This window comes from Maniola jurtina, chromosome 9, assembly GCF_905333055.1.
Source record: "Maniola jurtina chromosome 9, ilManJurt1.1, whole genome shotgun sequence".
NCBI classification, from domain to species: Eukaryota; Metazoa; Arthropoda; class Insecta; order Lepidoptera; family Nymphalidae; genus Maniola; species Maniola jurtina.
In genome coordinates, this window is record NC_060037.1 from 2,876,786 (window position 1) to 2,904,744 (window position 27,959).

At 35.8% G+C, this 27,959-nt stretch overlaps 2 protein-coding genes across 5 annotated transcripts in view; one reads left to right on the forward strand and one right to left on the reverse strand.

Moving 5' to 3' along the window:
* Positions 1 to 27,959, reverse strand: part of LOC123868119 — a 114,267-nt gene that overhangs the window by 74,907 nt on the left and 11,401 nt on the right. The window lies entirely within an intron of this gene.
* LOC123868118 (guanine nucleotide-binding protein subunit gamma 4-like) lies at positions 6,953 to 8,786 on the forward strand. Its single transcript, XM_045910485.1, has 2 exons — positions 6,953 to 7,051; positions 7,560 to 8,786. The coding sequence occupies exon 2, from the start codon at positions 7,584 to 7,586 to the stop codon at positions 8,781 to 8,783; it is 1,200 nt and encodes a 399-aa protein (XP_045766441.1). The 5' UTR covers positions 6,953 to 7,051; positions 7,560 to 7,583; the 3' UTR covers positions 8,784 to 8,786.

A 27,959-nucleotide genomic window follows, 5' to 3' on the forward strand; every position in this document is an offset into this window, starting at 1 on the left:
CTTAAAGGGTTTAGTTGATGCTTATATTCAGTCAGAATTCTAATATTTCTTGAAAACAATTGTAATAATATTATATTTACAGTAAAAATAAAGTGTAATAACTCACCTCAGACTCCCATGAAGGACGTGCAGCCTTGACAGGCTTTTTTTGAAGCGCTTTCTTACGCTTTACAGGTGGTTCCGGTTCAGATTCTGAATCTGACTGCCGCTTTTTTGATTTCTTCAATTTATTGAGTGATTTACTCTTTGAAGTTGAATTTGAAGTTATAGGTAATTCGTCATCCGAATTAAAAGGATTATTACTAAAGTTCGAAGCCCTGTTATAGAAAAAACATTTTTTTAATGTTGTTACATCATACTATTAACTAGTTCTGAAACAATTAAAGATTTTTTGGTGAAATGAAATTTAAACATGTATGTACTTAATGTAACTTTTTAAAATACTATTAGGTAAGAAGTTAATATTAAAAAAAATATTATTTCTCTGTAGATGCACAACTCTTTCATTAAAATATGTAAAAAATAAAAAAAATAAAAAAATACATACATACTGAAGCTAAACAACTGCTTTTTGAAATTTAAAAAATGATTTTTTAAGTGAATTAAGTAAACGTTTGCTCGTTGAAGTGCTCACAAAAGAAATGCGTAGTGAAAACAGTGCTTACAGAATTTAGGTTCTTCTAATAGTCAATCAATAAAGTCAAAAGTTCATAGTATTTGCATAGAATAATGACTCTTAAACATAAAAGTAATTAGAATGACATTCAAAGATCTCATTATTACACACATACATAAGATGCCGCATGCATGTTTAGGATTCCCTATTAGGAAGCAAACTGCAAATATGCAATCCTGCAATACGAGTCATTAGACACCGAAAAAGAATCACTTTTAGTTAACACATGATGTATCCCGACTATACCTACTTTGATATTATTTTTTAACACTCATGGCGTCTGTTCTGTATTTCTACATTAGATAAGTATGCATATTATGCACTATGTAGGTAATGTTTACAGCAATTGAAATAGTGTAATGCCAAAATACAATATAATATTTCATTAGTTACTTACCAAAAGCGGATCGATTAATAATAATTTTATAAAAATTATCGCCCATTTAGAGAATAAAAAGTACTTATAGGTACTTACTTATATGAAATATGATTTTATCGGCAAAAATAGTTAGGTAGAAAAGTGTTAATGTAAGTATTTTATGGAATAGTAGGTCTATCAACCGAACTCGATCTACTCTATGAGTCATGATAGCATAGTGATTAAGACGTCCGCTGCCTCCGGTTATAAGTCGGGCAGGGGTTCGATCCCGGGCATGCACCTCTGACTCGGACACTTGCTTTAGTGGGATACCATAACACTAGAATGAATGAATGAATTGGATGAACCTTAATACTACAACACTTGAATTTTAACCTTCTATTATAAGAGTGTGGTTAGTAATTATTATTGATACTTATATACCGACATACTTACCTGTTCCGGCATAGCATGCTTTCCATCCTAAACTGACACACCACTTACCATGTTTTGAATACTTGAATAAATGAATGATTGAATGATTGAACGATCGTCTTTGAACCTTTATACCGCAACACTTGAATTTTCGATAAGGGAGTGTGGTTACTAATTATACTTATATTAATAAACTGACAAACGTACCTGTTCCGGTTTAGTATGCTTCCATCTTAAACTGACACACCACTTACCATGAGTTGAATACTTGAATAAATGAATGAATGAATGATTGAATGATTGATCGATTGTCTTTGAACCTTTATACCGCAACACTTGAATGTTCGGTAAGGGAGTGTGGTCACTAATTATACTTATATTAATAAACTGACAAACGTACCTGTTCTGGTTTAGTATGCTTCCATCTTAAACTGACACACCACTTACCATGAGTTGAATACTTGAATAAATGAATAAATGAATGATTGAATAATTGAACGATCGTGTTTGAACCTTTATACCGCAACACTTGAATTTTTACTTTACGATAAAGGAGTGTGGTTACTAATTACTTATATTAATAAACTGACATACCTGTTCCGCTTTAACTTGCTCCCATCATAAACTGAACCTCCGCTTAACATAAATTTGAGATGAGTGCTACATTAATTGCATTAGGTAGGTTCTTGAGGGTTCCAGTACAAAATATAAATTATTCTAAATCTAAATAATCTAATCGATGCTTAAGAATAGAATTTGTATAAAATATTCCAACTCAGTATCGTAAGTAGTTGCATCAGTTGAGAATGTGCTAAATCAACCATTGAATCATCTTTCTACATGAGTTAGTAACAATAACCTGATCATTCTCTTGTAACTGATATCTATTGTGAAAATATTGTGTGTTCTAGCTTAAGTCTTATAGATCCGGCGCGCGCTGGCGCGCCGCGTCATCTAGAGACTTGAGCTAGAACACACAATATTACCCTACTATGAACGAGTACGTCAGCCACCATACATGGATTCCAAGGCTGTGCATGTGTGTCGAGGCTGCGCGGGCGCGGGTCAGCATACTAATTTATATACAATCGATGTTAATGGTTTGCCTGTTGTTCGTTGTAGGTATTGGACTGCGTTTCCACAGACGCGGAGCTGGTCGGAGTGGAGCGGAGAAGAGCCGTGAAAGTGACAAGTGTTTCCATTTAAGCGAAGCGGGCAGGAGTGGAGCTGAGCTGAGCTGAGCAGCCTATAGCTGCATTGAGCCGTATTCCGATTATTTTGAATATTTCTAGTCTACTCTACCGGCCGCGCCGCACCGTGCCGCTACCCTCCGCTTCGTGCCCTCCGCTCAGCACGACAGTCTGCTGAATATATTTTATTTGAAAGTCCGCTCCGCTCCACTTTTACAGTTTCCACTGATACATACCTACACCCGAAAAGCATTATCCTCCTTCTGATGCTGTCGGGTAAAAATAACCATAGAGGTAAACAAGTGTAAATTAAAAATTTATAACACCCCCGACAAGTGAAGGTTACAGTAACGAGAAAAGACCTGATAACTTTCAAACAGCTGAACCTATTTTCTTGAACTATTCCGCGCCTACGATCCAAAGTAGCCGAGCATGAACATCCGAGTTTTCCAAAACATCATTTTCAAATAAATAATTATATATCTAGGCAACGTCCATCTTGACAGCTTGACATTTGTCAATTGATATAATATTATGAACCTAACGGTTATCTAACCTTCTTTTCTACAATAAAACTAGAAAAGAGCTGATAACTTTTAAACGGCTGAACCAATTTTTTTGGATTATAGCTAAGAACACTCTCGATCAAGCCACCTTTCAAACAAAAAAAACTAAATTAAAATCGGTTCATTCGTTTAGGCGCTACGATGCCACAGACAGATACACAGATACACAGACACACAGATACACACGTCAAACTTATAACACCCCTCTTTTTGGGTCGGGGGTTAAAAATCGATGCTTGTCTACCAATTTAAGTCTAACCTATTATAAAACTTACCGACTAAAGTACCAAGAACGCAGGTAACTCTAGTTACTGAAGTAGGAAGATCATAATTTAGACTTTCTTAGGACGTTAATTGAATACGAGTGCCGTTCAAGGAAGGCCTGCTCCGTTTTTACAAGCTATACCATTACGGGTAACTGTGAACGAATTAGCGATTGTGTTGAAGTTACCTACTAGAAGTAATACTTCTATACAAGGTAGCGGTTACTCGCGGTTTTGCGCCGTGTTCAATGTAAGTAATTTTGCTGGAACTTATGTTGTACTTAGAGAGATTTTATTAAATGGTAAAAGCATAGTGACTGTTTAAGTCGTAGACTGTTGCAATTTTGTTCTATAAGTAGAACTCCATCTTCTTCCTGCTCGGTACTTTAGTATTTGGTCTATTTTTTTAACTAGCGCTTAAGTTTATCTTAAGGTTTATTTTAAGTCCGGCACGAACCAGGCAGCATCCCGTGGCATTGCGAATCAACAATTCCTGGTTTCTCGCCACACGAAATTCTTTACTAACTGTTACTAAGCTACGACTTTCTTCTTTTACCGACGCTTCTCTTTCCTTCAATTTTGCCCATTATTATGGTATGAACAAGATGGTACCTGTCATGTCTGAAAACATGCCTAAAAAACTGACCTGCGTGAGATGGTCAAAATTAGGTCTCTATTTTTGTCGATAGCATTCTCAATAGCACGACATTAATTCTAAGACCTCCTATTGTGTTACAATAAAAAGAGAAAATTAGGCTTTTAGAGAAAGTACCGTACAAGTAAACGCAACTTATTAGCATAACAAATAAACCAAGTTACGCAAGACCCTTACCTACTCGAACAGATCCGTGTTGCGGCCACGCGACTTGAGCTTTGCTTTGCTTATTTTTAACCCCCGACCCAAAAAGAGGGGTGTTATAAGTTTGACGTGTGTATCTGTGTGTCTGTGTATCTGTGTATCTGTGTATCTGTGTATCTGTCTGTGGCATCGTAGCGCCTAAACGAATGAACCGATTTTAATTTAGTTTTTTTTGTTTGAAAGGTGGCTTGATCGAGAGTGTTCTTAGCTATAATCTAAAAAAATTGGTTCAGCCGTTTAAGAGTTATCAGCTCTTTTCTAGTTTTCTTGTAGAAAAGAAGGTTAGATAACCGTTAGGTTCATAATATTATTATGTCAATAGACAAATGTCAAGCTGTCAAGATGGACGTTGCCTAAATACATAATTATTTATTTGAAAATGATGTTTTGGAAAACTCAGATACTTTGGATCGTCGGGGGTGTTATAAATTTTTAATTTACACTTGTATTGTTAACTATAGGCTTTAAAGTAGAAATACGTGACAGAGAATATTTTAAGTTAATTAATGGTTGCAGGCACACACATACACAGATGCATCTTACAGCAGGCGCTTTGACTGTTCGTTCTACGACGCGTTTCTAAAAACTTTAGTGTGACTTTAAGTTAGTCATAGGTACCTACGAAGTACGAATACCTTGATAGTCTATGAATAATTAAGCTGGTCATGTTAACGTTAACTGTGCGTGAATCTGTGTTTTAATATGTCGTCTGGGGCGGAAAAGCGTCGTGATTTGAAATTTCTATAAGTAGTAGGTAAATCAGGTAATACAAAGAATACCTACTAACAAAATGAGAAATTAACGAATTGTCAACGTTATCCAAATATATAAAAGGAAAAGATAACTGACGGACTGATCTATCAATGCACAACTCAAACTATTCGACGAATCCCTATTATACGAGTACATAGACACGCAGTCTATATAATAATAGACATGCCCTAAGAAAGAATTTTAAAATTCAACCCCTAAACCCCCTAAACGGGTAAAAAAAGGTTTCAAATATGAGAAGTCCACGCGGACGAAGTCGCGGGTATAACCTAGTGTGTACCTATATCATTTAGGTATATCTGTCAAAAAGTAAGGATGGTAGTAAGCTGATTCATAATTCCACGATGGGAAACGTAATTTGACATTTCCATAAAATTTTCGCAAAGTACGTTACATGTTACAATAGCACTTAAATAGTGTCTAGTGTGAACCAGCAGGTATTTTTTTTTATCTAGACACTGATTTAAATTTTTTTTCTTGTTTCGGACTTTCAAAAATATTTAAACAGCTCGAGATTCCTGCAATCGCGAGCAAGTTATTCAGAATGGGATTGCATTGCATACTAATGAGCCAACATTCGACTGTTCTTCAAGGCGAGTGAGCATCGCCCACGATGGATATACTCATACCTACTCCTATACCTACTAGGTGTTATAACTCGGCTATAACAAAAATGCTGTTCAAATTACGATTATAAGGCCAACCTTAATTGTTACGGACTTTTATAAGAAAAAAACCGGCAAAGTGCGAGTCAGACTCGCGCACCGAGGTTTCCGTACTCAGGTATTTTTTTTCCAACATGTTGCACGATAAATCAATAACTGTTATGTATAAAAATAAATAAAAATCTGTTTTAGAATGTACAGGTAAAGCCCTTTCATATGATACCACACTTGGTACCTATAGTTGCCTTACATTGAAAATTAAAACACATTTTAATTTTTTTTAATGATGTATGGATGTAACCACCCATTCATGGCTTCAGATATATCCCTTTACTTGTGCTATAAGAGCTACCTACCTGCCAAATTTCATGATTCTAGGTCAACGGGAAGGGCCCTACAGATTTTCTTGACATACACAATGGACGGACAGATGGACAAACGGACAGACAGCAAAGTGATCCTATAGGGTTCCTTTTCTCTTTTTGAACCCTAAAAACTAAAGTATAGCAAGGTCCAGGAGGCCCTGTATGTCGCAAAGAACCGAAGGAAATAGCGCAACATCGTTCACAAAAGGATCCTTGGTGCTAAGGGTCACACTTCTGAAAATGGGGAATACGACGCAGAGATCTATCAGATTCATCAATTTAAATCAAGTAGTAAGGTCAAAGTTAAGCACAAATATTATGTCATCGATAAAAATAATATGAAAAGCATAATAAATAATACATCATTCAAGTATGAGTCATGTTTCACTCGTTCCGACTGGCTGAATATCACTTGTTGCAACAGTTTGCACTGGACTGATGCAAGCTGGTATATGACGTCACCAATATATAGTGGTATGACGTCATGCGTTCATACTTTCTGAATTCGAGAGATTACCTAGATTTTCAATTTAGATTTAGAATTCACTATTATATATTCGTCAAGCGAATAATCTCTTAAAATAAGAATTTAAAAAATCTAAAGGTATATTTTACCTTTAGATAGTAGAAGTTGGCTAGGAAGAATTGAAAAAAAAAATAGAACAATTTATAAACTTAAGCATGTACATTGTACATGTATTATGTGTAAGAATTCCATAGGTACAATAGATATAATTACGCATGATAGATAGGAAACTCCTATGCGTATGCGCACGGCCCTCTGACTGCGCATCGCGTTTGCACACGAGTTAATATTATGAATGAATATAAGCCCGCGGTTCTGTTATCTCTTATCAGTGTTATTAGCAATAGCCGACGGAGCAACTGTGAGCAGATAAAAGTGTGAGTGTTTTGATAATAGTGTTTTTGTTTGTGTTATCTTTATACCGTTCAATTATTTTTTTTAGATAACCTTTATGTTTGTGGGACTTTCTATATTTTTAAGGGCGTGTGGCTTAGCTGCAATAGTCTATAAAATCAATTGAGGTCTATAACTAGTCCTTCTTACCTAGGTTTATAACTAGATAGGTGATCAAAGGAGGGCCTTTGGAAATTTCGTTTCCTCCGAGAACGTGCTCCGTATAGGCGTCGGTCCTGTTTATTGAGGAAGTGGGTGCCCACCGCATTATTATCCCAAAAAAACCGCTAACATTATGTGATGAATGACTAGTGGTCTTGACCTTCAGAAATGAGGACTAGTCTCTTTTCCGCGACTTTCACCGTTTGAATTTGAGTTTTGTAAAAATTCAGTTGGAACTTCTCAAAGTACTTTACATGGGTCAATGTTATAGAAAGAACCTACAATGTTTAATTCAATAGTTACATTAATTTTTATATTTTATTCTTTCAGATACATTTCAACAAGTAATTCAAAATGCCTTGCTGCAAAGTGACCATCAATAAGAACCGCAGTTGTGACATGAAATGTGACAAGGCGGGATGCTTCTGCATTCCAACTGACGGTAGAACTTGCGTCTGCGTGTGTCTGGACGCTAAGGACAACATCGTACGATGTGACAACTGTAAATGTGACGAATCTTCATGCAAATGTGAGCTGAAAAATTGCGTATGCATTCCAACTGGGGGAGCGGATTGCATTTGTGTGTGCCGTGACGCTGAAGGAAAGTTCATACGCTGTGACGATTGCTCATGCTCGCCTAACGCTTCTGAACTTACTGGAAAAGATGAGCAACATTGCAGCAAAGCTGAATGTAAATGCATTCCAACTTTAGGCAAAAAATGCATATGCGTCTGCCAAGATTCTGACGGTAAGCTTGTGCGGTGTGACAATTGCAAGTGCGATAAATCTTCAAGCACATGTAATATGTCTGGATGCGTTTGCATTCCAACTGACGCGGCTGAATGTATTTGCGTATGCCGCGATGAAAAAGGTGGATTCAAGCTTTGTGGTGATTGTATTTGCTCTTCAGACGCTAAAGAAGAATCGGGAAAATGTAACAAAGTGGGTTGTGTATGCATTCCAACAGATGGAAAGGATTGCATTTGTATTTGTCTGAATTCTGAAGGCAAAATAGTCCGTTGCGATGACTGTCAATGTATAGATACTCCCAAGAAATGCGATAAATCGGGATGCATTTGCATTCCCACTGACGGAGCTAAATGTATTTGCGTATGCCGGGATGAAATGGGTGGATTCAAACGTTGTGATGACTGCGTTTGCGTATCAGACTCTAAAGAAGTATCTGGAAAATGTGACAAAGAAGGCTGTGAATGCATTCCAACAGACGGAAAGGAATGCATTTGTATTTGTATGAACAGTGAAGGTAAAATAATACGCTGTGACGATTGCCAATGCGAAAAATCTGCAAATGAATCCGAATTGAAGATCTGTGGAGATTGCAAGTGTGAAAATTCATCTAGTAAATGTGATGAGTTAGGATGCGTTTGCATTTTAACTGGTGGAGCCAAATGCGTTTGCGTATGTCGCGATGAAAACGGCGGATTTAAGATATGCGATGATTGTACCTGCACTGATGATGAAAAACATAACGAAGATAAAGGAAAAGAAGATGAAGCATGTTGCTCTACTTCGTCTAAGAGCAAGTGTTGCTGATTTTGTCAAATAGCACAATATTTACAAATTAAACTATGTATGTTATAATGTTTTAATGTATCTAAATACCCATTATTACAGCAAATATTTTAGAAACTACTAAATTGTGTTATATTTGCTATTTTATTTTATTTACATCGGTGAAGGATAACAATTTTATATATCAACTATGTAAATTTATCCCATGGTGTAATCTTTATCAATAAACTTTTTCATATTAAAACATTGTTTTTTAATCCTTACGTCTCACCATATTTTATTTCCTAGTATCATTTGATACAGTCAAAATTGTTTAAAACGATAAAACGTTTTAACCAAGTTTTAGCCGGCTATTATAAAATAAATAATGACCCGGCTATTTCCAGCTATCTGATTTTGCAACCCGATATAATTGGTCCCCTCGGCTTCGATGTCGTTATAACCAATTTTGACTATATTTAGCCGATCCCTTATAAGAATATCAATTAAACATTTTCGGTTTCATTCAATTGTGTAATAGGGTAAAAGCTCAGTTGGAACTCATGTCATATTCTAACCTAATCGGTAACCTTACCAATCTCTACCGTCCATCGTTCCTTGTCCATATCCTGGCACATTAACCGATTCCTTTATGTTGGTACTTTTATGTAGTTTTCGTGCTATTAATTACCTGCAACAATCAAAACATTTACATTATTATCATAATAATCATTAACCTTGACCAATAGATACATAAATTAACTGTATTTCTAATAGCATAGTATGTTATTAAAAGATTTTTATTAGATTGCTTTATTCGTATGTTGATTGTTGTCATTCCGTCAAAATTGGTAAGTAGCCTTCGAGGAAAACGTTACTGGGTGCCATGTAATAATTCAATATTGGTAGGTTTTAATTTTTTTAACTGATTGAGTGATATGATGATGATCACAGTAGATGATTACGGTTCCTTGAGCATCTCTCTTTGATCGAGGTAATTCTGTAATGACTTATGGCAGAACGTGGGCAGAACAGTCGAATTTGGACTCTTTAATTAATTATTTTCATAAGTACTTTTCATAATATAAGAGCCTGAAGATGGAGATGGAAGGTAACATTGGAACTTTCTAATAGCATATTCATATTAATACTTATGATGGGATAGATAGCCGTGTTTGGACTTACAAATATAGTCTAAAAAGCTTTTATCTTCTTTAAAAAGGTTTTTAAATTTTGAACTCATTACTGTATCTAGTTTTTCGTGAACGTGTTACATACGTGTAAGGTACCTATGCTTTCCCAATAGATCGTACGTGAGTCACATGCGATACCTATACGATCGTCCTAACAAGGTACTTTCTCATCAAAAGTATAGGCCGTTGAGAATGAATCTACTTGTAAGTAGGCCTATGTGCTTTATAACAAAGAACTTAACAATGCATTAATGCAAATCGCATATCAATTTTTACAGCAATTTAACCGTTACTGCTATTTATTTAAGGACTGTAATCTTTTGCACTTTTTAAGGGTTATACTGGCGCTTTAGAGTTACACGGTCACGGTCCAGATGTTAACGAAGATAGCCGAAACAGTTGAATCTACGAGATAATAATATGAAGACCTTGTTAGTATAAAGTCTAATTTTTTTATATTTTCTTGAGAATAGTGCCTATTAGAAATCACGTCATGCAATGCCATACACTAAGTATCATGGCAACCCCCTGCCCTTAAACCAAACTTTAGGGGTGTCTGGCATCCGTTAAGAAAGGATTTAAATAGGGGTTTGTGTGGTCCACGTGGACGAAGTCGCGGGCATAAGCTAGTAATATTATAATGTACCTAGTTTATTATTGTGTTTTCGTGGGAGAAAACACCCCGAAGGCGAATAGAAAGCGGTAAGGATGTCTCTCGTGACACCGCTGACACACTTGCAGGTAATCACAACGAGCGGTGCCGCGTTTAGGATAAACAGTATTATTATAATATCAACCGTAATAATATCATGCGGGAAACCGGTGCATGGCAATTATTAGGGAGATCAGGACAAATAACAGTTGGTTATTTCTGACTTGTAGGTATCTTTTTATTTATTTATACTTACAACAATAAAGAGGGAGAGAAAGAAAAAGTGGACGGGGAAGCGCTTATCTCTATAAGAGATCTCTATCAGTGACCCTTGGCAGTGCGAGAGGAACACTTTTTTATGAAAAGAAATGATCTAAGTATCGGTTTAAGAATGGGATGAGAAGATGTTTAGATCGATCCAGCGAGCAAACGGAGAGGTGGGTCACCTGATGCTAAGTGGTTAACGCCGTCCATTTGCAGCACAAGAGGAACCGCCAATGTGTTGCCGACATATTTTCTGGAATTTGTTGATCCGCCCTTTGAATAACCCCATGATGAAATCTAGTATAAAATAAAAATACAAGCCTCTACTTATTGTTGGTATGGCATATCGCTGCACAGACAACACCTACATAATATTATTATTATTAACAATATCACGTAAAATTATACGTAATGGGCACAAACTTCGTAATTTATCACAAATTATATTCGTTTATAAGTAAGAAATGCATTCAAATACCACTCGACATATTGGGGACATCACCGCAGGCGTGTTAATGCGTGGTTAAGACGTATACGTGAAGCCTGTGAGACACCTGCACCATAACTACTTACTGTCTAAAGTACTGGTGGTGGAATAAATTGTAAAATAACCCGCCTTGTCCCCGAGGGCTTGTCTTTTATACGTAGTAAAACAAGGGTCTCAAACCTTTTTAGGGTCCCGTACATGATAGTGGTTAGGTCGTCCGCCTAATCGGAGGTCAGGGTTCAATCCTGGGTACGCACCTCTAACTTTTCGGAGACATGTGCATTTGAGATGTTGAGTGATTCTGCCTGATACAAAAACTTCCTACGGTACGGCACGCTTTCTCTAAGGAAACTACTGTAGTTTCTACCGTATCGTATCGTATCGTAGTTTATATCGTCCTAGGTACGTACTTACCGGACTTACAAAAAGTCTATCAAGATGCACGCTAGTGTTCCTTCAAGAAAAACCTCCGACACAAAAACCTCTATAAGAAAACAAGAAAAGAGCTGATAACTTTCAAACGGCTGAACCGATTTTCTTGGATTATAGCTAAGAACACTTTCGATCAAGCCACCTTTCAAACAAAAAAAACTAATTTAAAATCATTAGCTTAGGAGCTACGATGCCACAGACAGATACACACCAACTTACAAACTTATAATACCCCTCTTTTTGGGTCGGGGGTTAACAAAAATTCTAATAAGAACGACGACGCACTGGCAATGTTTCTATTCTCTCTTTCCTTACAATAATAATAATAGGTACCGATTACTGGGCCACCTAAAGAGCGAAACCTGAAAGCGATACTAGTATGCCAACTTTGCGGTATTTGTATGGTGACCCAGATGTATAAAGGCGCAAGTTAATAACCAACATAAAACTGTCGATCGCTGCATGCGTATAATAGTGCACATTGATAGCCCGTTACTTTGTCACACGAACTCGTACAAGGCATAAGAGACAGCGGGAGTGGTTATAAATGCAGGTTCGTATAATCTAGACAGTAGACACCTAAAGAAAGGATTTTTTTAATAGACTAGCGGTTAGCTGCAATCAGACCTGCTAGCTAGTGATGATGTAACCCAAAATGATCCTACCTAGAAGATATCTATTCACTCTTGACTTGTAGTTACCTATATTAAAAGTGGAGGGGAAAACTGATGCCGGAAGGACGTAGGCGAAGACAAATATTCTAGCGGTCAAGGAGGAACCAAGTCAAAAAATGTCTTGTACATACTCATCGTAATATATCCTGTATCCAGGTTACTTTGTGTCGATGCAGATATTCCAAGCTTGAGAGAAGTTAAGTTAAAGGTATATCCAAAAGCCACTGTCTTTTAAATAACAAGAATACCACAATAACCATCACCATAAGTAGCGATTTCAAATTTATATAATTAAGTAGATCGATAGATGAGTACCTAGTCAGGAAATTACTTTCACTAAAATGATCACGCGATAAGATTGTCAATCAAATTCTTAACCACCCATGACTTTTCTAATGTAGTCCGTTACATCACGACATATCTGAGATGAAAGAAACCGTTCATCGTTCCGTTAATTTTACTGATAGGTTTATCTAATCGTGCCACCTTTGATAAAGGTTCGATGTAACTAATTGTTATGATTATTAAGGTCATTGAGACGACTATTAGGAGTCCGTACCTCAAAAGGAAAAACGGAACCTTTATCACTTGCGCATTCATAATATGTTTAGTTAAGTATTGATACGCGTAGTATAGATGTACAAGTGTAAATTAAAAATTTATAACACCCCCGACAAGTGAAGGTTACAGTAACTAGAAAAGAGCTGAAAACTTTTAAACGGCTGAACCAATTTTTTTGGATTATAGCTAAGAACACTCTCGATCAAGCCACCTTTCAAACAAAAAAAACTAAATTAAAATCGGTTCATAGCTACGATGCCACAGACAGATACACAGATACACACGTCAAACTTATAACACCCCTCTTTTTGGGGTCGGGGGTTAAAAATCACAAGCTCGCGTAACTTGGGCCCACCCTCATCTAGTTAAGATCGGTACACTTACGGTAAGCGTTCGTAGCAAGTTAAACAAATCGCCGCGACACGCGATTATCGCGGGCCGTTATTTATGAAATACATCTAACAGTATATTATAGTGGCAGCACGCGTTGACCGTGACGTGCTGGAAATTATCAATCCGAGCACTAGAAATATCGAGGGCTTAATAAAATTAATGCCATTTCTTGTTTCCGTACCTCTAAAGGAAACTACCTTTCAAACAAAACAACTAAATCAGAATCGGTTCATTCGTTTAGGAGCTACGATGCCACAGACAGATACACAAGCAAACAGATACCTACATACGTCAAACTTATGACACCCCTATTTTGGGGTCAGAGTTTAAAAAGGAATCCTTATACACTTCGATGTCTGTCTATCCGTTTGTCTATAACCTATAGGATAAGTACTAGTCGTTGACCTAGAATCAAGAAATTTGGCCAATAGGTAGGTCTTATAGCACAAGTAAAGCAGAAATTCCTAAAACTGTGAATTTGTGGTTAAAAAAATATTTAAGGTGCGTTCATAAATAAATAAAATTAGTATTTGCAATTTTCAAAGTATAGATAATTAAACCAAATAAACCATATAAAACGCACTTACCTTTTAAAACAGATTTTTTTTATATGAGTTAGTCTTGATAGATAGAGACAAAGGTGAGAATTCAAAACGTATAGATTGTTAGGAAAATTAAGAAAAACATGCACTGTAAGTAGATCGACGTTTACCATCTCATATTTCACATGGTCCACAAATGTTTGCCCCGCTATACAAATAGTCAAATATTGATCGCAAACGACCTCGATGATGAAACCTACACCTGGATTTACTTCACTTTTACTAACTAAGCAGCATCACGTGGGTTTGCCTGTGGGCGTGATTAAATCATCCGTTTACAAAACTGACGTATTTATTGCTCGGACCATCGGACTGATTAATTAAACAAAGAAATGTCTAGCTGATGCCCGCGACTTCGTTCGCGTGGATGTAGGTTTTTTAAAATTCCCGTGGGAACTCTTTGATTTTCCGGGAAGTAGCCTATGTGCTAATCCAGGATATTATCTATCTACATTGTGAATTTCAGCCAAATCCGTCCAGTGGTTTTTGCGTGAAGGAGTAACAAACATACACACACACACACACACACACACACACACACACACACACACACACACACATACAAACTTTCGCCTTTATAATATTAGTGTGATTCTTTGTTGTACTACGTCTATAACTAAGCCATATTAATTATTAATTAAATATTAATTACTCCATTATCTATGCCCTAAAACAATTAAAACAATTAAAAATTATGGCCCTTGAAAATCTCTATTTTAGGGCAAATTTTGAGGCAACTTCACGTGTAAGTCAACTATGAAACTAAAAAATTGAAAAAATTATTCTAGTTAGGTTAGCTATTCGCACACTTGTATAGTTAGGTATTCGTCAGATCACAACACAATACCTATTGGTATTGTTTCCTGTGGCACAACGCTATGACTAACTAATGTGACATACAGCTAGCGACCGATGAACATTAACATAAATATGCCAAGGCTCCTCTTATATTGGAAAACTCAGTACCTACCTACCTATTTACACGGTAAAACACATGTTTTACTACGTTTGGTAAATAAACTATCCCACCAAAAACATAAATGTGAAAAAAGAGCCAAGTTCTATAACATGCGAGGAATTTAAGCTTCGCCGATAAAAGCATTGATATCTAAATGGGTGCCAAGTTCTATAGAAGGTCTTTGTATAATGCCTACAAGAATGTACAAAGATCTTTGATTGCTTTAAAATATTGTTTATGTTATTAAATACATAACTTGGCAAGTTTGAATAGTTAGTTAATCATATTTAACGACTAATATGCTATATATTTCAAACTTAGGCATGCACTTGGCAACTTTTTTCGCCACGAATAATTGATGTATGTAGATGAAATTTTGCCAAGTACATTTTTAAGCTTGAAATATATAGCATATTAGACGTTAAATATGATTAATTGAGTATTCAAACTTGCCAAGTTATGTATTTAATAACATAAACAATATTTTAAACAATCAAAGATCTTTGTACATTCTTGTAGGCATTATACAAAGACCTTCTATAGAACTTGGCACCCATTTAGATATCAATGCTTTTATCGGCGAAGCTTAAATTCCTCGCATGTTATAGAACTTGGCTCTTTTTTCACATTTATGTTTTTGGTGGGATATCATCAATTTTTGTAAAGTTGATTTATTTTCATTATTTGAACTAAAATATTCCTCAAGTCCGATCTTGGCTCTATTTTCACATTTATTTTATGTTTTTATCATCTTCATTTATTAAACTAAGATGTTTCTCAAGTTCGAACTTGGCTACATTTTCACATTTATGTTTTTGATGGGATATCATAACTTTTTGTGAAGTTGATTTCTCTTCATGTACTTATTAAAATTACTTCACAAATATTGCACAGAATTAAACTTTAAAACAACACGATAATAGAAACAAACCAAGAAAAGAACTTTATCTAAAATACCAGATTTCCGTACCTAACCTAATAGGGTGTCTAAAAACTTTACTTACCTTAACTATCTTACAGATCTTTTTAAAGTTAAGGCTTTTAAAAGTATTTCTTGAGAGTGGCACGTGTAACGTTTGATTATAAGGTCTTTTATAATAATGCGACCGTATTACTCTAAGTACCTACTTTAAGTTTATTGGAAATAATGAGTTCAACACATTTAAACGAGTTTTGCTGTATTTGGTTTACTTAACTAGCTAATAATAATAAATACCTTGCATCTACTTATATTACCTACTCGTAGTTTACGATTGAGTAGTTTTGAGTGCGAGTATGGATATAATCAGTGATTACACATGTTTTTAGTGGCAAACAAACATACTGTATTATTAGGCATCTTTGACAAATATCTTATAATTTCCATTAATCGTGCCGTTGAGTTATCGGAATTTAATTTTAGAAGCCGATGAGATAAAGCATATATATCTTGTTTTATTACAACACGTACTCTTATACGATTTAACATCTCGCCAAAAACTGAATCGTTTTTTTGCCTCATATTTAAAGTTAATTCGTCATATGAAAAAAGGTGCGAATCAATAGAATTATATAGTGAGAATGCAATCGAATGGAATAAACAACTTCCATCGGGAGGCATTGAAATTATTTCGTGCAATATGACTGAGTCACCAACCAGTAACTGCACTGTACGACTCATACTTGAAAATAAATATTTCGTAAAATAATTAATAATAATATCACAATAATTTAAAAGAACTCCAAGAAAAATTATTTAAGGTAGGTAGATAGTAGGTACACTTAAAGTATTATATATATTTAAAGCGGTAATATTTCGTAAAACACCTGCTATACTTATTTAACACATTGCCTGCCACTGACACTTATATGTGATTTCAATTTATCTCCCAGTGCCCCTAATCGCGCATAAGTGCCAATACATTTTTAATGAATTTCCAATGTTAAAATAGATAGGATTAATAACTATTAGGTACTTCCTCCCAACACTCTGCTACTGGAACTAAGGATACCACGAACGCACATGGATTGTATTTCCTAAAATGCAAATTTTAATCAAGCATGTTAAAATACATAAACTTAATAACTAGTACTTCCCAACACTCTGCTGCTGGAACCCAGGATACCACGAACACACTTAGATTATTTTAAAACTTATGTAATTTAATAATAATTGAGCAGTGAAGTCCTCTTTAAAATTAAAATAAAATATCGAGACGCGAACTCAATAATAGAACATAATCACACGATCTCGTGAGCTGAGTTTTTGTGGTTATTTTCACTATTATTTAACTAGGATCTATATGTTAAGATTAACATGAAAATCTGAGAAAAGCAATGCAAATAAAACAGCTCTCGCCACCTTCCCGAGCTTAAATGCCTCTACTCTTAATATCCAAACTTGAAACGAACTAGTAACAATATGAATTCTATTTTATGCCAAATGTCTACAACTAAGGGTCAGCGCAGACCGAGCGTGGTGAGTCGAGGTGTGATGAATAGAATAGAGACTGCTCTTCGAGTGGAGGTGGTTTCTTTGCCGGGATCTTAAGTAGTGACCAGTGACCACTATGCGAAAATCTCGATGTTTTGAACAGGCACAGTTTTTTTTAAAACTAAGCATGAATATTTTTCTCATTTTTAGGGTTCCGTACCTCAAAAGTAAAAACGGAACCCTTACAGGATCACTTTGTTGTCTGTCTGTCTGTCTGTCTGTCCGTCGTGTCTGTCAAGAAACCTATAGGGTTCTTCCCGTTGACCTAGAGACATGAAATTTGGCAGGTAAGTAGGTCTTTTAGCACAAGTACAGGAATAAATCTGAAAACCCCGAATTTGTGGTTACATCATTTTTGTTGGATAAAGTTCAGTATATTCATCTTCATAAATAATAATAATACAGATTTAATTTTTATATTTAAGTATTTTTAGTATTTGAGAAAATCTGTGTCACTTCATTTAAAAAAAAATGTGTTTTAATTTTCAAAGTAAGATAACTATACCAAATAGGGTATCATATGAAACGGCTTTACCTGTAAATTCTAAAACAGATTTTTATTTATTTTAATGTATAATAGTTTTTATTTATCGTGCAAAATGTTGGAAAAAATACTCGAGTACGGAACCCTCAGTACGCGAGTCTGACTCGCACTTGGCCGGTTTTTTTACACTTAGATTGTATAATTTTGTTTAAATATTTCGGCTGGAGGGTCACCCTGTTTACTTCAGTCTTGACTGCAAAGGCGTGCGCTTGGCGCGCATCCTCTCACCATTCTGGTGGTGTGCCTTGCGCCTTATGGATCGCGATATCTGACATCTGGCAAAACAAGTAAATTAACAAACAATACACCAAACAATGTCTAACAGGGTACCATTGATTGCCAAGAAGTACTAACAAAACAACGACCTTTTTTTTTGTGGTTCCATAGGCAACAAGGAACCCCTTATATTATTATACATAGTTTTCCAATATCCGTCCGTTCGTCCGTCTGTCCGTAGTAGGTACTAGGTACTAGCACAAAAATTTGTAATTGGACATGGGTATTATATGTATTATAGTATATCCGTGGTTGGATTTATTAATATGACTTATGTCATTGATAATATGTCTTAAAGTAACATTTTCACGGGTAAAATTTATTGAATCTTTTTTTGGCTCTTATATTTTTTATGGAATATAATAAGTTCTTAAGTTGATAATATAACAAATAGTACCTAAGTATAGATAATATTAATCAGTAATTGTTTTTGAGTTTAGGATACAATTTTAAAACATAATAATTTATGCAAGCAAAGCAAAATGTTATGTCGAGTCACTTCAGCTGACCAGTAACGGCTGCATGGGACTTCAACATGTGCACTATAGTTGTTTGTTATTGTTTCAAAGGTTCCTGCTTTTTTATGCGTTTCATTGTGCATAACTGAGAATAATTTTACGAATATTTTTACGAAAATTATAGTAATTAGTAATTATTAGGTATACCATAATATATCTAACCTTTAGATATACATACATAACTTATATTATCATCTAAGATTACCCCTTACAAATTATAAACCAGTCAAGTACCTCGCACACGATGGGTTCTGCGCCATCGTACAAGAAATAACACTTTTTTTGTGATGTAAGCCTAACCACAAATTAACAGTTTTAAGATTTTTTCCTTTACTTGGTTTTTATGATAATATTGCTACCTACTTTTCATAATGTTCTAGGTCCGTTAGGTTTTGATTCCCTTGACAAGACACCAGGTGTGATTTCACTTTCAATACGAGTACAATAGTACCTAACTAATAAGTACAGTATGTCAGATATAGTATACCTAACCTTTAGGTACATAACTTTTATCTTCTGAGATTATCCCTTACAAAAAAAATACACAATTAGACCACTTAAAACATACAACGGAAAATCAACTCTGGGAATAGTTTGTATTGTACTACCTGTCCGTGTGAAACCAAGCAAAACCGAGGCAGGTCACTAGTATATATGAAGTTATAATGTTATGTTCCTTGCTTTGGAAGTAAATCACCCATTACTATCCATATTAAAGAGCAAGTATTTGTTTGTTCTTCAATCACGTCGCAATGGAGCAACGGATCAACGAACCAACGTTACACAGTTTTACAAACTTAAAATGTGCACCTCGATCCATACTTGCTGTTCTACTAGCCACACCAATAACTTTGTCATATAATATATGACAAATTAAAATATAATTTGCTATTTTCTGATTTTTTCCTTTGTATACACCTAATTACCTATCACTATACCAAATTTGAAGTTTCTAAGTCACCTGGAAGTAGGTTAGGTTTTTGATGAGTGAGTGATGAGTGAGTGAGTGTTAAAAATGGCACTTTTCAGACGTTAATAACTTAATATCGATAAAAGATTTTTTCATGAAATTTTGGATTCTAAGCGTTTAAAGGGGTCTTAATAGATATGCAAAATTACAAATATGTAGGTTCAATAGTTTCTGAGTTATGGGGGGGTCAAAAGTAGCTCGAAATGGTTCGTGTAATATACACTTGTCAGCGTGCCGCCGTTCTTATTAGAACTTGGCGAGACACGCTGTCGCGTGTCTTGATTGGATACCATAACAAATAGGTAGGTACTGTTACTATTCTTCTACGTTCTAAAAAAATGTTCTTATTAAAATCTATCTTTTTAATTAACCCCCGACCAAAAAAGAGGGGTGTTATAAGTTTGACGTGTGTATCTGTGTATCTGTGTATCTGTGTATCTGTCTGTGGCATCGTAGCGCCTAAACGAATGAACCGATTTTAATTTAGTTTTTTTTGTTTGAAAGGTGGCTTGATCGAGAGTGTTCTTAGCTATAATCTAAAAAAATTGGTCCAGCCGTTTAAGAGTTATCAGCTCTTTTTTAGTTTTCTTGTAGAAATGAAGGTTAGATAACCGTTAGGTTCATAATATTATGTCAATAGACAAATGTCAAGCTGTCAAGATGGACGTTGCCTAAATACATATAATTATTTATTTGAAAATGATGTTTTGGAAAACTCAAATACTTTGGATCGTCGGGGGTGTTATAAATTTTTAATTTACACTTGTTTCTCGGGATAGTTATTATTATTAACCCCCGACCCAAAAAGAGGGGTGTTATAAGTTTGACGTGTGTATCTGTGTATCTGTGGCACCGTAGCGCCTAAACTAATGAACCGATTTTAATTTAGTTTTTTTTGTTTGAAAGGTGGCTTGATCGAGTGTTCTTAGCTATAATCCAAGAAAATCGGTTCAGCCGTTTGAAAGTTATCAGCTCCTTTCTAGTTGTCACTTGTCGGGGGTGTTTTAAATTTTACACTTGTTGTCTCCTTAGTATAAAGAAGCGAAGACTTTCTGAAAAGTTGTTTCCCGTGAACCAATTTTGGACTGTAAAATATTACTTATTTTAATAATTTTATTTCATTTCGTTTTATAACTTGAGAATAGCGCTCTATGATTTGGTCAATTTTCCTAATACAGTTCAAAACAAGTTGCAAAAACCTTCGCGCCCACACAAACATGGGCGATTTGCATACGACAAAATGTACGCCCACGGTACTGAACTGAACAGGCAGAGATATTATGTAGCATGCGGAAATAATAATTACGAAATAAATTGAAAATTGGTTCGGTTAGGGAATATTTAGTCCAATTTTAACAGAGGAGTTTGGTGCACAGATTATTTATTCTTTACTAGCTACAGATGCCGCGACTTCGTCCGCGTGGATTTACGTTCTTCAGAATCCCACGGGAACTCTTTGATTTTCCGGGATAAAAAGTAGCATATTTTGTTAATCCAGGGTATAATCTATCTCCATTCCCAGCCAAATCCTTCCAGTAGTTTATGCGTGAAGGAGTAACAAACATACACACAAACTTTCGCCTTTATAATATTAGTGTGATTATATTCTCAAAGAGAAGGACCTCATATTATAATTAACATGTTTTTTCTTACAAAACTGCTATAACCAGTACTAGCTGCGGTAGGTACTAGTGAAATTCGGTAAACGTGTTATTTTTCGGCATGATTATGTTAATGTATTCAAATTGCGATTTATTTATAGGTGTTGCGTAGGTAAATGTTTCTGAACACGTGTGCAATCGTTTATTAAATTACCTGATTTAATAAATTTATTATTCGCAGGAGCCACCATTGCGGACGTATTTATTACGAAAAAGTATTGGGATCGGTAATCCATACTAATATTATAAATGCGAAAGTGTGTCGGTCTGTCTGTCTGCTACGTTTTCACGGCCCAACCGCTGAACCGATTTGAATGAAATTTGGTATAGACATGGGATACATCCCGGGGAAGGACATAGGCTACTTTTTATCTCGGAAAATCAAAGAGTTCCCACGGGATTTTAAAAAACCGAAATCCACGCGGGCGAAGCCGCGGGCATCCTCTAGTCGGTAATAAAGCCCGGTAAGATGTAAGACGTACCGAACCCAGTCATAGACATTGCGATGATCACAATCACCATCATCAACCGATCCGAAGGGCTAACTTGTATCTGAATAAAAAAAAAAGAAGGTTATCACCGCTTGTGCCTTGTGTTAATGAGATAATTGCTATCTTCCATGACATTTAGATTTCAAGATCTAGAGCCTGTCGTGAATGTTGGCCGATGCACAGGAGTGACCTACAAGACCTGTTCCAGTGACAAGGGTCTAGGTGCCACAAACCTGTTGTCTCCTTAGGACGGTGACATTTGGGTTTTACTGAATGCAATAATCATACAAATGCCTTGTCCCATATAAATAAAGAATATCTTTGTCAGGGTTCCGTGAAAGGAAGGTTGAAAAACATAGTGAGTAAACCTGCATGACTGACAGATCGCCATAATATTCTCAAAGGTGTGTGAAGTCTGCCAATTGGATTTCTGTGGCCAGCATGGTAGGCTATGGCTAAAACCCTTCTAATTTTGTGAAAAGACCCGTGCTCAGTAGTGGGCCAGTGATTGGTTTGTCATGATGGGATGATCTGAGAACTCTCAGGCATGCAGGTTTCCTCGCGATGTTTTCCTTCACCGTTAAAGGAAGTGATATATTTTAATTGGGTACTCGTACTTAAAACGCACATATACTTAACTCCGAAAAGTTAGAGGTACCCTCGAACCCCCGACCTCCGATTAGAAGGCGGACGTCCTCACACACACAGCTATCTATCACAGCTTCCCTTCGGTTGTGGAATGTCTGATACCGTTCAATTTCTTACTCATACCACTCTGCTCATACCTACAGTGCGTAAAAACTAGCGTTGGTGTTGCACTTGTCAAAAAATAGTATTACGAATTACGAATTCCTGACGTGACGATGCCACAGTAGGTGTGGTTCCAAAGACTAAACACTGCATTTGGCGTTGTTCCACTAAGTGGCATGCGCTATTGTTCTTTTGTAACGCCTACTTGGCGCCTGCCAACTTATGGACCTGCTGTATAAAATTAAAGCCTATTAGAACACTTTGTTTTGATATTGTGTTTCGTAAACAGACCGATGTCTTCGCAAAGAATTGTACTTACCGTTAGTTTTTGTTGGGTAACTACTATTCAATCAATTCAATATATCGTGGACCGAACATAAAACCAACGTCTCATTACTTAACAAACTCAAAATAAAAACCGGTCAAGTGCAAGTCGGACTCGCACAGGGAGGGTTCCGTATCATCGTAGGTACAAAAAATAGCATTTTGTATTTTTTTTAATTTTCATGGTGGCAGTATCGAAATTTTTAGTAAGTATTTGTTTTTTAGCTGCCTGATACATATTCTGTGAAAATTTCAACTTTCAAGCTATTACGGTTCACGAGATACAGCCCGCTGGCAGACAGACAGGCGGACGGACAGACAACGGAGACTTAGTTATAGGATCCCATTGGCACCCTACTTGGCATCCCATTAGTACTCTTTAGTACTTGAGTAACATCGCAAGAAAGAATATTGAAAAACTCATGGTCAGTGGTTCGATCGAAGGAAAGAGACCCTGCGGACATAGCCCGAAACGTTTTGGTCAGACCAAATAAAAAAGCGGGCGATACACCTATCTGCGATGCAATTCACGCTGCAGGAAATAGAGAGTAATGGAAGAACATCCTAGCAAGAATCGCATCAAAGGGAGGCATCCGCACGATCCTCAATATCTACCTACTGCTATTGACGTACAACATTTCAAATAGACGTAGCCCTCTAAATAAATGATACCCACGTAAAATATTAGGCACGAATTATTTGTTCCTACTAATACTAACTTCACTTCGTCAATACAACCTACGTGAGAACCCAAATAGATTTCCCATAACTCATTATTACTAACGTCCAACACGCTCACCGAGAAAGACAGGATTAGCATTTGATTTATTTCATCCATAAAATGTTATAATTCTACCATTCCTTTATAATAATAAGTCTGTGGGAATTTCGAGATGGAGAGAATTTCGTTTGAAAACTATACGAGGACGATAGTGAAGTTTTTTAATTATGGCGTTTTACAAAAAACAAAGTCATAGTAGATATCCTATGTATCCTATGTAGAGTAGGTATCCTAACTATTTATTTTAAATTTTGTTTTATTAGTTGATTATTATAAGTATTGATTTGATGAAATCTTTGGCAAAACAAAGAGTAAAATATTATAATTTGTTTTTAAACAATTTTTAACCCCCGACCCAAAAAGAGGGGTGTTATAAGTTTGACGTGTGTATCTGTGTATCTGTGTATCTGTGTATCTGTGTATCTGTGTGTCTGTGTATCTGTGTATCTGTGTGTCTGTGTATCTGTGTATCTGTCTGTGGCATCGTAGCGCCTAAACGAATGAACCGATTTTAATTTAGTTTTTTTTGTTTGAAAGGTGGCTTGATCGAGAGTGTTCTTAGCTATAATCCAAAAAAATTGGTTCAGCCGTTTAAGAGTTATCAGCTCTTTTCTAGTTTTCTTGTATAAAAGAAGGTTAGATAACCGTTAGGTTCATAATATTCAAGTGTCAATTGACAAATGTCAAGCTGTCAAGATGGACGTTGCCTAGATATACATAATTATTTATTTGAAAATGATTTGTCGGGGGTGTTGAAAATTTTTAATTTACACTTGTTAACTATGATTCTTATAAAGTAAACTCACAATCTTTAAGAAAAGCAAAGTTTCAGAAACATAATAATATTAATTTTTATCTACACTGTAAAATATCTCTTGTTTAGAAGGATTAAAACATGAATTTAAGTAACCAAGGAAAGATTTCATTCGAAATTCCTGTGTGTAACGCGTCGAATAAAGCGTTTGAAAAAATATTAAAACTATGAAATCTCAACAAAAAACGTGCTTGGAAAAATTAAAAGCAGCCGTCTAAGAGATAAGAATAAAAATCATGTAAATTATATCAAGTAACCGTAAATTGCGCACTAGGGCAGAATAAATTTGATTTTTAAACAGTTCACTGCGTGTGAGAAGTGCTGTACAATGGTAGAGCAAATCCGGGAGCGTGGGCAGGTACGGTACCTACTTGTATCCTTCATGTGACAAATGAAGAACAATATGGTGATTTGTATTGTTTACCAATAGTTAAGAATCTATGATCCGATGGTAAATTAAGTATGATCAATGAACTAAATTCAGTACTCTATAGAAAGAAGGGCTCTTTTCATCGGCTATTTTAAACAAAAAACGTATTTGAACCTGTCAAAATATTTAGGACTGGACAAAAAAAAAACCAAGTTGCAGCAGTCCGCAATTATTTATTCGGAATACTTCATAATCATACCTGATTTATACCGTCCTGTGCGTAGTACTATTCCTTTAAAAGCTTTACAATTATTATACTTTACAGGAATGCGCTTAACAGAAGAAATATGATAGTTACGAGTAAACAATAGACGTATGTTAATATCCAGTTGGGTTATTCAGAACCCGGGACTACCGGGAAAGGCAAGTTATGCATAGAAAAACAATCCAGTGGGTTTTATAAGGCATTGTATCGGAACTCTACCAATTTATGACAACTAAGAACTTACTAGTTTATAATTCTCATTCTTAAGAGTTTGAATAAAGGTTTGTCTAGAGCAAATATATAAAGCCAGATGGTAGCAGCATTCCGTAACGACCCACATCAGAGACAGATTCGCAATAAATTAGAGATTTATTAAAGTTTATTGTCAAAAAAAATGAAAATATTACAATAAAACTTAAAGCTAGCCTTATCTAATTACTATACAAATCATGCCCGCGTGGAGTGGTGCCAAGAATACTGGCTGCATTTCCGCGTTGGACAGCTAGGCTGATCCGTTGCGCAAAAAATGAGCCAGCCCTTCTGTCAAAAAATACATAAATACTTACTTATTCATTTAAATCTGCAGCAAACAGGCTGAAAATTTTTAGAGCGAAATTAGGCGATTCATCTGTAATGAAACATTCTTAGTGAAAGGTTATGAATGATGAATAGAAACCTCCACAAAGTCAGCAATCTAAAAATAAACCATAAAAATATAAACATCTATAAATCATAAAAGAATAAACTACAGGATACCTATCTAGAAACCTGACAATGGTTTGCCTCTTTTAGACTGTAAAGTGTAGACCCCCACACTAAGAAAGAATTTTTAGATCCTAAGGCGAGCGAAGACGAGGTGACTTAGCTATTGAAAGATTAATTAAAATATTCAGTTCCTTCATCGATGCAAGATCAAAAGTTAAACCATTATAATGAACTGGTAATTCCAGCGTTATGTGAACTTTGTTATATTTATGAAGACCAAAATATTCAAGAACTTGTACTTTACTCTCATCGTTATCGTTATACGTGTGATTATTCATACATTTTAGCAGTAATTTCACAACTTTATGCGCGGTCTTCAACGTATTTTCAGGCAGATTATTACGTGTAGGCGTTTTATGGATAATGACCGGGAATTTTTAAGCGATGCGATGGCCTGTTAAATGTTTTGTTTAAAATTCTTTTATGTTCCCTTTTTTGTTATATGTATGTACGTTTTTTATACTGCTGTATACATTTTTCTATACAGTAATGACTGAGGAATGATGCATTCGTTGGCAGTTGTTAGATTGTTCAAGCAGATAATATATTTATTTCACACTTTCATTTCACGTCTTGACTTCCATTTTGTATGTTATCTCCAATTTGAAACTTTTTTGCATACCCATAACTTCTCTACACAGACCCTATAAACCTAAAATTTTGATAAAGTTAACCTAACCTATGAGACTCGTTCTGCCATGGTTGTTATTGAAGCTTACATGCCTTAGTGGGCCTCTAGTGTCGTTGAAATCTTTCTCTAACTCAGAAATCATCACTAAATGAATGCCATCAAACTCATTTGATTTGCTTCACTGAGTGATATAATAAAACTTTGGGATATGTCAAGAATATAGGTACTTTGAATACTCCAAGAATTTCTGGGATTGTCCCAAATATTCTGGAATTGTCCAATTTGTTTCCCTATATTATTTATGTGTTCGTGTGCGGGAGCCAGCATTCCTCAAGATAAGTGTATCGGGTATTGGTTGGCCCAGGGGCAGGTTTGTATGAAAATTGGTTCTAAACACGCGAACATTAGAAACACGGCAAAGGTAGTAAAGCCAGATTCACAATGGGTGAGCAAGTAACTCAAAAATCGAAACGAGTCAAGCTGACCGGTCAGTGGTATGTGTGTGCTTTTAAAATATGAATAGCGAGCAAACGAGCAGGCGGGTCACCTGATGTTAAGTGATTACGACCGCCCATGAACATTTGCAGCACCAGAGGAAACACCAATACATTGTCGGTTTTTCAGGAATTTGTTGATCCGCTCCTTGAATAACCCCATGTTGAAATGTAATAGGAACACCGACGAAGAAAGTTGGTTCTACAATTAGCATAGAAAAAAGCTCTGGCATCAGGCACCCAGTTCATATGGTGAGAGTGAAGTTGGAGTGAATTCGGTGACGTGCGGTGTGGTAGTAGAAAATAGAGAGTGGAATAAGGTCAAGTAACTCCTCAGAATAATTCGCGTTATAAAAGCAATATAATATAGATAATAGAACACGCAAAGAAAGCTTACGTTACAAAAACGCTATGGTGTAGGTATATTTATTTCAACTCAGTAGGGAAATATCTGCATGTAAAAAATGAGTGATTCAAATGAAAACACAACTGAAACTAGAAAAATTATTTATTTGCAAGTCTAATTGAATCTCGGCATGCATTGTTTAGTCACTGACGACAAAGTAAGCTACTGGCTCAACGTAGGTAAGACTTGCACTTGCCTTTATTCAAGTCTTCTCATATCGCGAAAAAGCAAAATGAAATTTATAAGGTATTCAAGCCGCTTATGGATCTGCCGATTGTGAACTTTTGAAAAAATATTTTTAGCTCTTTAGAGCGTTAACAGGTTAGGAGTCCTTCCTATATTATGTAAATCTGCTTTTCAACTTTACAGACCTTATGGTTTATTTTTAAAAATGTCTGTGATACACAGACAGACGGACTGGACAAAACTACAAGAGTTCCTTGTTTAACTACGAGCCCTAAAAAGGTAT

Coding starts and splice junctions, on each gene's coding strand:
- LOC123868118 (XM_045910485.1), top strand. CDS start 7,584: ATGCCTTGCTGCAAAGTGACCATCAATAAGAACCGCAGTTGTGACATG.